This window comes from Hyalella azteca, unplaced genomic scaffold (genome assembly GCF_000764305.2).
Source record: "Hyalella azteca isolate HAZT.00-mixed unplaced genomic scaffold, Hazt_2.0.2 contig7512, whole genome shotgun sequence".
Lineage (NCBI taxonomy): Eukaryota > Metazoa > Arthropoda > Malacostraca > Amphipoda > Hyalellidae > Hyalella > Hyalella azteca.
In genome coordinates this window covers 2,688-15,132 of record NW_025937635.1, presented here as the reverse complement: position 1 = coordinate 15,132, position 12,445 = coordinate 2,688, and the positions used below count along the sequence as shown (strand labels likewise).

General features: G+C 37.2%; 2 protein-coding genes across 2 annotated transcripts; both read right to left on the bottom strand.

The window, feature by feature from the left end:
• Positions 1 to 748: 748 nt before the first annotated feature.
• LOC125178154 (zinc finger protein 160-like) lies at positions 749 to 3,443 on the bottom strand. The gene has a single exon (XM_047881273.1). The coding sequence runs from the start codon at positions 3,367 to 3,369 to the stop codon at positions 1,660 to 1,662; it is 1,710 nt and encodes a 569-aa protein (XP_047737229.1). The 5' UTR covers positions 3,370 to 3,443; the 3' UTR covers positions 749 to 1,659.
• Positions 3,387 to 12,418, bottom strand: LOC108672014. The gene is made up of 5 exons (XM_047881272.1): positions 12,081 to 12,418; positions 4,965 to 5,123; positions 4,283 to 4,389; positions 3,460 to 3,576; positions 3,387 to 3,407 (listed from the first exon to the last, which is right to left on the bottom strand). Exons 2-5 carry the CDS (start codon positions 5,089 to 5,091, stop codon positions 3,387 to 3,389), a joined length of 372 nt encoding a protein of 123 aa, XP_047737228.1. The 5' UTR covers positions 5,092 to 5,123; positions 12,081 to 12,418.
• Positions 12,419 to 12,445: the final 27 nt, after the last annotated feature.

Sequence of the window (12,445 nt, the reverse complement as noted above, 5' to 3'; positions counted from 1 at the left end):
AGGTAGACAATATAAGTGGCAAGTACTAACTGCCACTAATGGTCGGTAGTTGAGGCAGACAATATAAGAGGCAAGTATTAACTGCCACTGATGGCAGGTAGTTGGGGCAGACATATTAGAGGCAAGTACTATCTGCCACTACCTCCACTAGCTCTGGCAAGGCAATCAACAACTCGAGTCTGTACGTTGTTTTTATACTCTTTATTCTAGCCCTTAAAAACGCAACGTCCGGAACAACTAAACCCTGAATAATAAGGTCTTCATTCAGCTTCAAAATACTCGTTTCTCTTTTGTTGGAGTAACCAGCATGGCGATTATTCCACATTTGTTCATATTTTTGGAATATCTCAGAGCACAATTAAATATCGTCTGGACTTCACTTTGCTGGTTTCTTCTTAGAACCATTATCGTTCAAACAAGCCATGATTCACTTGACAAAAGATGCTTCACAAGAGCGGCACAGATGCTCTCACCATGGCTGCATCAGCCCAACTGGCCGCTTCTCCAGCGAAGAAATCAACACATCGTTGTCCCTCTCGGCCGCGTCTCGGGTGCATGCCTCTGAAGCGGCTGAACCCCTATACACGAGGCTAGTAGCGTGGACAGTTCAAGCGGCAGATAGAATAGAATAGAAGTGTCGGCACTGAATAAATAAGCCCATGGCCTGTTGCCGATTCTTGTATCAACCGGCGGCCAGTGCTGTCCCCGGGTACAGGCACCTTATACGACCAGGTTAATAAAACTCATCTGAGTGGTGCAGAAGTTGCTTTTATTGAGCTCTTTTGTGCAATTATTAGCACTGTGATAAAACAAGTTTATTTGATTACAATAAGTACATTACGCGTCATCTTGGACTCAGCCTCAGATTAAACAATAATTTTAGATAACCAGCCTCTTGACCCGCAAACTCCACCACTATGGAGTATGGGCAGAAGGGTTAATGCCGCAATACAAAATTTCCTTTGTGACAGGAAGCAGTGATTTTTGTTTCCTCCAGCATATTGCTTGAGGAGACCCAGGTAAAGTAGCTTGGGGAGTCACTCTCACCAAGGAGCTGAAGTGCGAACCCCAAACTGTACCATCAAGGCAGCCGCCTACAAAGCGTTAGCGCGACCCATACTGAAGTACGTAAGTTGTGTGTGGGATCCTCGTGCAGCAGACGATATTGCCACTCTTGAAAAAGTACAGCGTAGAGCAGCGCGGTGAGTCTCGTATTATTTGCTCCGGGCTTCCAGTGTGTACAACGAGCTCCGTGACCTGGCATGGCCAACGTTGCGAGACAGAAGAAGGCGTGCTAGGCTTACCATGCTTTACAAGATCCACAACAACCTATAGCCACCTCCCCCTCCCCTGTCAGCTGCTCCATGCAGAATACCAGCAAGTCCCACCCTCTACAGTATGTCGTTCCTTTCAGCTGGACTCAATACTCCCAGATGACATTTTTCCCCACAACCATATCCGAATAGCACCACTTGCCTGCCCTCCACTAAATGTAATATAATAACTAAATACAAAATACATAAGTAACGACTAAAAAAGTATAGCATTTTGGCTACCTTCAGCTGAGAAGAAAGAAAGGGAATTAATTTCGTACACATGGTGTAGGAAAGATATCTTTTCAAGCAAAAATTATACTCGGTGTGAGAAGCTAATTGACTTTCAGTGTTTACGAGCAATATGGCTTATAAGCCCAGACTTCTTAACGGCGCTGTACTCACAAACTCTGCACTTGTGTTTCTTTATTTTCAGATGCACCGCATCAACATGTTTCTTGAGATTCCCGTGACAGCTTGCAGCGTAATCACACTGCGAACATTTGTGTTCCCTCAAGTTCATGTGCACCGATTTCATGTGCTGTTCTAGCTTAGTTTTCTGGTAGAACCCGCGCTTGCACGTCTGGCACTTGTAAGGTCGTAATTTTAAATGAACACTATTAACATGATAGTCAAGATTCCTTTTACTGCTGCAACTGTGGTCACATTGAGGACACTTGTGAGGCTTCAGCTTCAAGTGAACGATAGCGATATGCATAGCTAGTCCTGCTTTCGACCACACGGAATAGGAACAGTGCGAACACGCGTGCGGTCTGTCTTTGAGGTGCACCCTGGAAATGTGAGATTTTAGATTACTTTTCTGAGAAAAGTAACCGTCACACTCATCGCATCTGAATTGTTTTAGTTTAAAGTGAACGGCTTTCATATGGTGCGTAAGTATACTCTTCACGGCGGCAGCGTAACCACATTCATGACATTTGTAGCGCCTGAGTTTCTGATGGACAACTGCAATGTGATGAAGAAGATGTGTTCTAGTCGCGGCAGCATAAGTACAGAGATCGCATTTATGTGGTTTTATTTTCAGATGCACAGCTTTTATGTGGCAGTTGAGATATTTCTTGGATGTAGCAGCATAGCTACAGTCAGAACACTTGTAAGGTTTCACCATTGAATTGGCGTCGGCGAAATGGCTATCCAATAGAAACTTGGCAGCAGCAGAATGGGCATTAGAGACGTGGCGCTGTAGCAACGCGGGAGAGGACAAATTCATGTAACAAATTGTGCACTTGAATTGCTTCAGCTTTGCATGCGCTGTGTTTAAATGGGTTTGCAAATGAGAAGCATCACTGGAGGCATAATCGCACTTAGAGCACTTGTAGGGCCTCAATATAAGATGAACCGCGCTGATATGTCGGTCAAGCTTGCATTTAAAGCGGAAAGCTGCGCCACAGACATGACACTTGAGAGTCTTCTCTTTGTTACGACGTACGTGGGTGGTTGCGGAAGAAATTGCCTCCCTCATAGAAGCATTTAGACGGTTAGATCGATTGAGGGATGTCCTTCGCAGACTGTCAGTCTTTTTAGAAAAATTTAACTTATTTTCTTTACTTGAATTTGGTCCTCCAATTTTGCCCACTTTTTCACTGCGCATTTTAGGTCGTTCTGAATCTTCGCTCCTATGCTTAGGATGAGGCTCTAGAAATGCTATTTCTTCTAAGCAAATATTATTTTCATTTTCTTCATCGCAAACGTATTTGTAATTTTCAGAAAGATGAATGCGAGTCAATAGTACACTGCATTTTTTTATCTTGACGTAAAGATGCTTAGAGCGTTTGATATCCACAGAATTGTGCGCCTCTTTCGCCTTAAAAGAAGCCTCCCGAGTTGCAGGGACAGTTCTCGTTCCATTGTAGCTGAGAACGTTACAATTTACTGATGGTGCAGGAGTAGGAGGAAGGCGGCCATTATTAGGCGAGCGAGCTTCACCAGCTTCTTGTTCAGTGGATGAGATTTTCATTTCATTTGTTTGACTCTTGCCCTTGGAAGTTGAAGTTTCTGAAGGCGGAAGAGCCATTGAAGCACCACAATTGTGCATCTCCAGGGAAGTAGAGGCTAAGCAGGCAGTCTCAGAGGCTATTTGAGCAGCGGTAAAGATTCCTGGACTTGTTGGGAGTTCTTGGTTTGCAGGAAGAGCCTGGGGGATGGATGAAGATGCCCCAGCCTCGACAGAATCTGCCTTGAGAGAATCCAAGCCCAGGAATGGAATTTGGAACGGTTTGAAGTCAGCAACTGTAGCACTGTCCTGCTCAGATGGAAGAAATGTTACTAAACGAATTTAGTCTGAATGTTGATGTACTCAAAAATAAGTATAATATTTGGAAGAACTTGGTTCAGCTACCCGGAGGCTAATCAGATGAATTTACTAATTTTCACACCAAACATGCAAATTTAGGCCATTTTCATGGCAGTAAATTGGAAATCTATTATTTTTCTACTAGATAATCTATTCTAAAGACCTCGAGTCTATGGAGTTTAATAAACTGAAGGATGTTGGAAGCTAGACTGAAATCTGAGAAAATTTTAAATTGAATCAAGATCGTATTGTAAAACACAATCATACCTAATAAAATTTGATAAAACTATATTAGGCAAGCAAATGGTTACTGGGAAATAGAAAATTTATCTGAAATTAAATAATGATATATTGATACCTACCACCATAAAAGTTTATTTTTATAAATAGAAAATCTGCATGAGTAATGTGTCATAAATTCTACACAGGAAATAAAAAAAAACTATACTAAGCTTCATTATAAAAGGAAGGCTCTGACATCTTGGATAGAAGAAACAATAATGCATCTTGGAAATTATGCTAATGAATCAAGTGTCCATATCTTCCTTCATGCATAACTCAGAACTTTGCTGAAATTTATGCTATTATTAGGATTTGGATTATTAATTTCATAGAATAATAACAAAAGAACATTCTTCAAAGGAAAATCACTAACTTCTTTCATGAAGAAAGGTTCCTCTTTCTCCACTTCAAGGAAGCCAGCTGGGAGCCCCAAGTCACAGTTTGATTGCTGCTCATCACGAGGCTCAATCTTCACAGCTTCTGCAAGTGCCACAACTTGAGTACTGATTCAATTATTGAGGAACATACCTAAAAATTGTCATTAGTTACCGACCTTAGCTTATCATATATGGTCAAAATACTCAGCACTGGCTACATGAATATTAACATCAAATTTGAGAACGCCAGACATCAATTCCAGATCTTATATAATTTACATAAATCTTATCCAAAACATACAACTTAACATAAAAAGGACTTATTTACTGTGATTTGAGCTAAAATCAAATAATGGTGACAAATCCTTCATTTCCTATATACTTACCTGTGTCAAAATATGTACTATGCAGCAAATAAATTTTCCAACCTAATGCCAAAAGTTGGAGAGCAAACAGTTCTATGCTAGAGACACTTCTTGTACATATATACTTGTTTAGACAATATAAGTCATAAAACCAAACCAGACTCTTGATGAAATTGCAAGTGCATGAACAAATATAAAATTGATTTTCATCAAATGGCAACCAGAGCAAACATCAATTTTGCTATAACTGCAATGTTCATAAATATCATGACAAAATATTACACAAATCAAAACATTACAATGAGCTAATTACCCATGACACAACTTGGCAAGGAATGCTCCATCTGCCTGCAGTCTTCAGCTGTATGATGACACAGCTCGAGACCTGCACCTAACTTGACTGCATCAGAAGACTCCTGCAATGCGGGTAACTCCTTCATCTCTGCTGGAGTCTTAGAGCTCTAGAATGTTTCTGTAAGGTATAATGCAAGTTTAGGTAGTGCAAGATATTCAGAGTAAACAGAATTGGGCTCACAACTCTCCTTTAAACATGGATTAGAAAAGGCAAACATGTTACCTAAAGTCACATACTCATTTACTCTAATTTGAGATCTTATTCCTTACACACATGAAGCTTCTGCCCAATTACACTATACAAAGTTTGTGAACTAAGAAATTACTTAAGTAATGCACAAATATTGAATATTATTTCTGAAGAAAATCTTGAAAACATATAATTTGGTTTTGACTAAATCTTGACATTCTTGTTCATAAATATGGGGTCGTACTTTCAAAACATTGCTAGGTGTTAGTAGCAACTTAAGTATTGCACAAGTCTGCTAAGTACGCATAACTGTAAAATATGGTACCTTTAAAACATTTCTGCACTGAGTTACGTCAACAAAGTTACCTATGCATGGTTTCACAAATGATAGAAGCACTCATAAGTTGAGTTATGTACAACTTCTGAGGCCATAAAGCAATTGAAAATGAGCTTGAACTCTACAGTGAACCATGAACGTTTTTCCTACATTTCTTAGTTCTTCACAAGTTAACTGTTGTGCTATCAGTGAACTAATTTGTTTCATGGTCGTGTTGATCCAGGCTAGTTATTTGTTTTCAATAAGTATAAGTATGAGAAATTGGAAGCAAGTGATTGATTTAAAACAACAAAGTTTCAAGTCATTACTTTATAATTATAATATTAGTGTATGATCAAACAATGATGTCTTTCATATATCAAACCTAATGATAATGATTCCTATCACTCCTGCTGACACTGCTTGATTAAATAGGACTGTGGGAGTTGGCATTTGTTCTTCCAATTTCCAAGATCCAATTTGACTAGTAGAAAGAAGTTTGGTAACACATTAAAAATCGTGGCTATCTATCATTACTATCAAGCAGGAAGGATTTCTAAAAACCAAGCTTCATATATTATTTCCTATCCAGCTTCACCACTGTTTCTATCCAAAAATTTTAGTTGAGATGGAAAGGATAAAAATAGGGGGGGATTAAAGTTACACTTGAAAGAATCAAGAATGAAGGTTGCAACTTGCAATACTTCAAGATTTCAATTACACTAAATATTAATTCATTAGCACTTTGTCTCCAAGTCAAACACAACAAATTAACATTTACAAATTAATAACAAATCATGCCACCAATAAAAGTTGAACTTAACATGATGCACCACAAAGCTATTTTGCGAAAGCAAAATAGCGGTGATATTATGGTTGGCAATGCCTCAATGCAACAGTAATATTACTGTACTGTAGTTTTATTGTTATGGTATTTACCATAAGTATTACAGTAGTTTCACAAACGTATTTAGGAACAGATTCTGAAATAGAAGCAACATTTCCATTCCTATGTATAAATGGGATTAATAATACACCTATCAAATTCATTCAATGTTTTTCAATTTGGGTTGATGAAAGAGAATTTTACTTTTGTTATTATGATGCTCATATTTACTGGTAGCAGCTGTAGAATTCAATTAAATTTAAAAAATGAATTAAAATTTATTTTTTTAAATGAAATTTAATTATTTAATTCACCAGATGGTACATGCTGTAGAATTAAATTCTATTAAAAATGGTAAATTGAAAATTTGGATTAAAATTTTTAAATTAAAAATTAATTTTTATTAAATTAAATTGAATTATTTAATACACCTCATGGTACATGCCCAAGGTAATGTAATGCAATAATTGCCCCTTTTAAACAACAAACATTTTCTGAAAGACACAAGATGTTAGAAAACTCCTGATGGGATACAAAATCATTCAGAATTTTAAGTGAAGTTATTAGGACAAATTTGACATAATAGGGCAAGAACGTGAAAAAAATTCATATCTGGACACCTCTCAATAGGTGTTCAAATTTTGAAACAACTTTGCATGATTTAAATCTCAGTGTGGAATGTGTATCAAATCTATTTATTGTGATATCAAACTTGACAAGACCAAAACAAAGTGTGTGACACCGTCTTGTCAAATGTTTTCATGGCAGCACTATGTGCCCATACGCCATGAAAGATTTGCAGTTTATCTCATCATTTTGTGTGGTTTCGAGAACTTTGTTGGTAACGGTAAAATTGTGAGAATTTTCTGCAAAAAATGACATCCTTTTTTATATTTTAGAACATATTCATTGCAAAAATTTGTCTGATATGGACATACGACTAGTGAATCTAAATGTATTCAAGGGAGACGTCACTGACACGGTAACAGATTTCGAACCACGGAGATATTGGAACTGCGGCAGTTTCTGATGAGCTCAGTGTATCAATGGTCACTGCCGTGAAAGGTGTTACATGGTAGGTTTTTTGGTCCATTTTCTTGTGCTAACATGAGAATATATAATATATATTCAGAATTCCACACTGCAGTATTAAGAGATTTTTACTGACATTTTTGTGAATTCCCTTCTCCGCTATGGTTCAAAATTTACCAAAATATGTCATCATGGCAAGGCTATGATGTTATGTTATGGGGCTAGGGAGGACGTGATGGGGCTAGTGGGGGCGTGATGGGGCTAGTGGGGATGTGATGGGGCTAGGGAGGACGTGATGGGCCTAGGGGGATGTGATGGGAGTTACGGCGATGTTATGGGGCAAGGGAGGACGTGATGGGGCTAGTGGGGGTGTGATGGGGCAAGTGGGGATGTGATGGGGCTAGGGAGGACGTGATGGGGCTAGGGAGGACGTGATGGGGCTAGGGGGGATGTGATGGGAGTTACAGCCATCGCAATACTTGGTGGTGGCCATGATGCTAAATAATGTGCAAATTGCAATGAAGTTGGTGATAGGACCATTAGGACTTTCATCTGGTACAGGCTCAATAATTACAATTAAGAGGTTAGCACTTGGCAGGTATGATTTATTGAGGTATTTACATTTCAGCAGAGAGAGCAGGAGAAGTTGGCCTCTGTTCATAAGTATAAAGTATAAATGGTTTCAGAGTAAGATAATTCTCCTAGTCAGACTTGAATTCTGGATAGGTAATATATTATCCTGTTAACATAATAAAATGGATCGAAAAATCTACCATGCTACACCTTCCACCGCAGTGACAAACTGACAATTGATGCACTGACTAGTGCTCGTCAGAAACTGTGGACTGCAATGCTTCCTATATTTCACGTGCACGTGGTTTGAAATCGGATACTGAGTTGGCAACTCCTCTCTTGAATATATAAACTAGTCGTGTATGTATCCGTATCGACAAATTTTTGCAATGAATATGTTCTAAAATGAAATAAAAAATACATAAATTTTCACATAAAATTTTCACGATTTCACCAATACCAATAAAGTTTTCAAATCCACACAAAATGATGGGATAAACTGCAAATTGTTCACGGCGTATGGGCACATTGTGTTGCCATGTAAACATATGAAAAGATAGTGTCAGACACTTTGTTTTGGCCTTGTGAAGTTTGATTTTACAATAAATAGATTTGATCCATATTCCACACTGAGATTTAAATGATGGAAAGTTGTTTCAAAATTTAAACACCTATTGATATGCTTCTAGATACAAATTTTTTCATGTTTTTGCCTTATTATGTCAAATTTATCTTAATAACTTCACTTCAAATCCTGAATGATATCGTCTCCCATCACTAGTTTTCGAACATCTCGTGTCTTTTAGAAAACGTTGGAGGTTTAGAAGCAGTAATTATTTTATTTTTATAAACCAAAGAGAGTATAGGCATGAAACATGTGGCATATTAAAATTCAATAGTGGTGACGCTCGCAAAATTTCACTCAGAAAAATTTGTGTATTAGTATTTAAATTTCATAATTTAATACATGAACAAAATAGGTAATTAATTTTATATATAGATAAATACAATTCAAAAGTTAATCATCAGTTATGAATACCAGGAAAAATTATTTTAAATGGTTCCACAACATAAAGGACCAGCCCCTAAATGAGTAAGCAAGAGGTATTTACGATTTTAATGCTCAATGTTTGCTTAGGACTAAAGTTATATCAACCAGTCAGTGGCAGAACAATGCAACACTTCTGCGGCAAAGCAACGGTTGTGTTGGTTTGAACGGCCTTGGCATGTATTTCTACAGTTGCTGCAGGTATAAATGAACATTGAAGAAACAAATGAAAAATTTTCATCCATACATTGTAGCCGGGTGGTTATTTCAGTATTTTTCATCGCAAACCAAATCTGTTATTCATTTGTTCACTCAGTGTATATTTTCTAATTCAATACAAAACATTTCTCTTTATTTTTTCAGGCAGGGGGAAAAATTCCAATTATATTATTCATGCATGTGCTTGATCAGTGACATTGTAAAGTTCTAAAAGAAGCAGGCAGATTGATGTCCAATGCTCTGACGACTGCAATTGCCTTGGTGAGTGCTTGTTAGAATCCATATTGTATAATGCTTTTAAAACCAGGTATGTTAGTGTTCATTTAGCTTAATAATTGATTTACTTTATTCATGCTTATGTTTATACTCTGCACATACATTTATCCACTTTCTTGCAATGCTTGCTTTTAATCTAAAGAATGTTAATTGCACAATAATGAGTTGTTAACATGATTTTACTTCAATTGCTTTGCTATTTCAATCTTCTAATATTATGTGAATACCAAACTGTTTTCAATTTACGTATGTGTTCACCCAATAAGCTGCTGTTATAACCACAGTTACAATAGTGCCCATTTACCTTGATTCACTTTAATCTCTTGTGTGTTCTCTCTCGCGTTACTCTTGTGCACTCATATTATCAATTATATTCAAACTAAGTTAAACTTAGTGCTTGCGGCTTGATTGTTTGATCAATGCTAAGGGTTTTTGGTTTTTATTAACTGCTGTGAGTGAGGTTCTTTTATTTGATTTTACTTTTATTGATTATATGTTTTATCTCTTGCAGCTCAAATACCTCACTCATGCTCCCAATGTCTGGTTACATTTCATTCCATTCGCAACTGCATCTGTAATCACTGCCCCGTGCTTTAACAATACATCCATAGCACAAAGAAAACTTTCATTCACCTAAATTGTTGCCAGAGACTAAAGAACCCGACATAAGCATTCCATAGCGCCGGCAACAACATCCTAAAATAAATGACAATGATATGATTTGGTAAGTATTTTGCAAACTTTCTTTATAATTGATAATGGAAATGTTTATTTCAGAACTGTTCTTGAATACACTTGTGAAAACTAAAGTTCTGTAATCAATAGAGTCTTCAAAATGACAAAATCGTTAAATTTATAATATTTAATTATATAAGTGAGATCCTATATCATCATAGAAGCTGTAAGAAAAAACTGTTTTTGATGTAAAAGAATATTTTTAATTTAAAAGAAATGCAATACTTAATTTTCAGAAATATGATGCAAAGATTAATGATCCCTATTAGAATTTAACAGATGTGATGCTTTCAGGATTAAATTGAAAAAATTGGTACCTATTTGAAATTTATGATTTAACAAATTGCGTAATTGAATGCAGTGCAGAAATTCAAAATCACATAGGAGTATGAATTCAAGTCCCATGACTGGAGAAGATTTAAAAATGTATTGTACTATCACGTAAGCTCAATATAAGCTTTTTGTCCTTTTGACAAACAGAGTTTAATTAGGTTTTATTGACCATAATAGGTAGAACAATGCGACACATTAGCGGCCATCCAACGAACGGTCGACGGCTTTGACCCTTGATACCACTGTACAAATATTGTGGTACACATCATCCAAAAGTTTCCATGCAAAGATTCCTATTTAAAGGAAAATAACTCGATTCAGAATTGTTTAATCACAAATGAACACCATTTGATTTATTTTAAAAGCTTTTCATGAATATGCATTTGAATATTTATTTTGAAATCAACCATGTCAAAGTAACAAAATAATTTGCTTAGGTTTTAGGCTTCCAAAAATATTTCAATCCTCTATCAGATATATCATAATTAATCATTCTCTTGCATTGAGTATATAAATGTTACGTATACACCAGGCCATGATCGTCAGTTGCATGCCGGTTTTTGTTGTGCTATGTTGTCTCGCTCCCATGATTGAATTACATGTTTAGTGTGTATCATGGAAAAGTCTGCTCGGCAGCGTAGTCACGGTAGTTGTAATTACTTTATGATGTTTAGTTCATTGCAGTCAAATTAAGAGACAAATGTTTAACTAGCTAATACTTTTTATAAGTTTAATTCTTGAATGAAAGCTGCAGCCTGCAGGCATGCAACTTCCAAGTGATTACTTTAAAGAAACTTAGCATACCCATATGTGTTTTAATTAAGCCTTTAAGAAGTTCATTTTTTCTGCCTCAAATAACATTATTGGATTGAAAAACTGGTCTAGGTGTATCCGGAATAATATATAAACCATCAATTTTAGAATTCCATCCTGCAGTCCTAGTCCTAGTGAAGTAAGTGAACCAGATACCAGAATGAGAAGTAAACCCTTCAAAATTTGCCCCAATCCCATCATGTTGCATTTCCAGTGTTTCTATGCTATTTAACTGCTCATTTGCTGTTTTGTTAACAGCAAGTTTATTAAAATAGAAGCTTGCATGATTGCATCTCACTTCTAACAAGGCTTGGCCCTTGGGAAGTCATCACTCATCAGCATCAGGTTGGCTAATGCTTTGAGCTGAGCTGAGGCTACTGAGCTAAGTGAGCTTGATAGTTCCTTAGTATATTTGCACTATCTCCTATCTGGTAGCTGCCCTGTCATTGGCACTGACTCCAAAAAGGGACAACTTTAAAACTGACTGACTCCAAAAGGGGTTTCATTCTCCACCTCGGGGATGGGCTCAGACGTCCCAGATGAAAGGCTAGTAGTTCTTGTTTTTTCCTACGTTGACTCCCACCCCGTCCTATCTTCCTAAATTAAATGAAATAATTACCTAAAGCTAATATAACATTCAAGAGCGTCACTTACGAATAGGAACGTCTGGAAGTGGAACGATGGCCTCTACACACCACCGGCACCGGCACCATCTTCTTCTTCTTCTTCTTCTTAGCAGGGGGTCCACACTGTGGTGGACATAAAGCCACAGGTCTGCCTGATGGATGACCGCTGGGCCTGAGAGCTTGTTGCTTGTTAAGTTTTTAGCCTCTTAGTACAGGAAGCTAGTCTGTGCTCTCTTAAGGGAGATCGGTTCTCTAGTAGCTCCGTACAAGATTTGAGGAGTTTGAAAGATACAAGTATTAGTAAATGGACTTAAAATTAGAAGCTCAATTGAGGCAAAGCATGAAAGGTAAATGAATGCTGATTTAGCCTCCCTAGCTCAGCTACCTACTTCA

Bases quoted from the DNA above. Each gene is read 5' to 3' on its own strand.
- LOC108672014 (XM_047881272.1), bottom strand. From the start codon at position 5,091: ATGAAGGAGTTACCCGCATTGCAGGAGTCTTCTGATGCAGTCAAGTTA. The intron at 3,577-4,282 runs GTTAGTGATTTT...CCATCTGAGCAG, and splicing joins AACCTTTCTTCATGAAAGAA to GACAGTGCTACAGTTGCTGA. The intron at 3,408-3,459 runs GCAAACCAAGAA...CTGCTCAAATAG, and splicing joins CCATCCCCCAGGCTCTTCCT to CCTCTGAGACTGCCTGCTTA.
- LOC125178154 (XM_047881273.1), bottom strand. From the start codon at position 3,369: ATGCACAATTGTGGTGCTTCAATGGCTCTTCCGCCTTCAGAAACTTCA.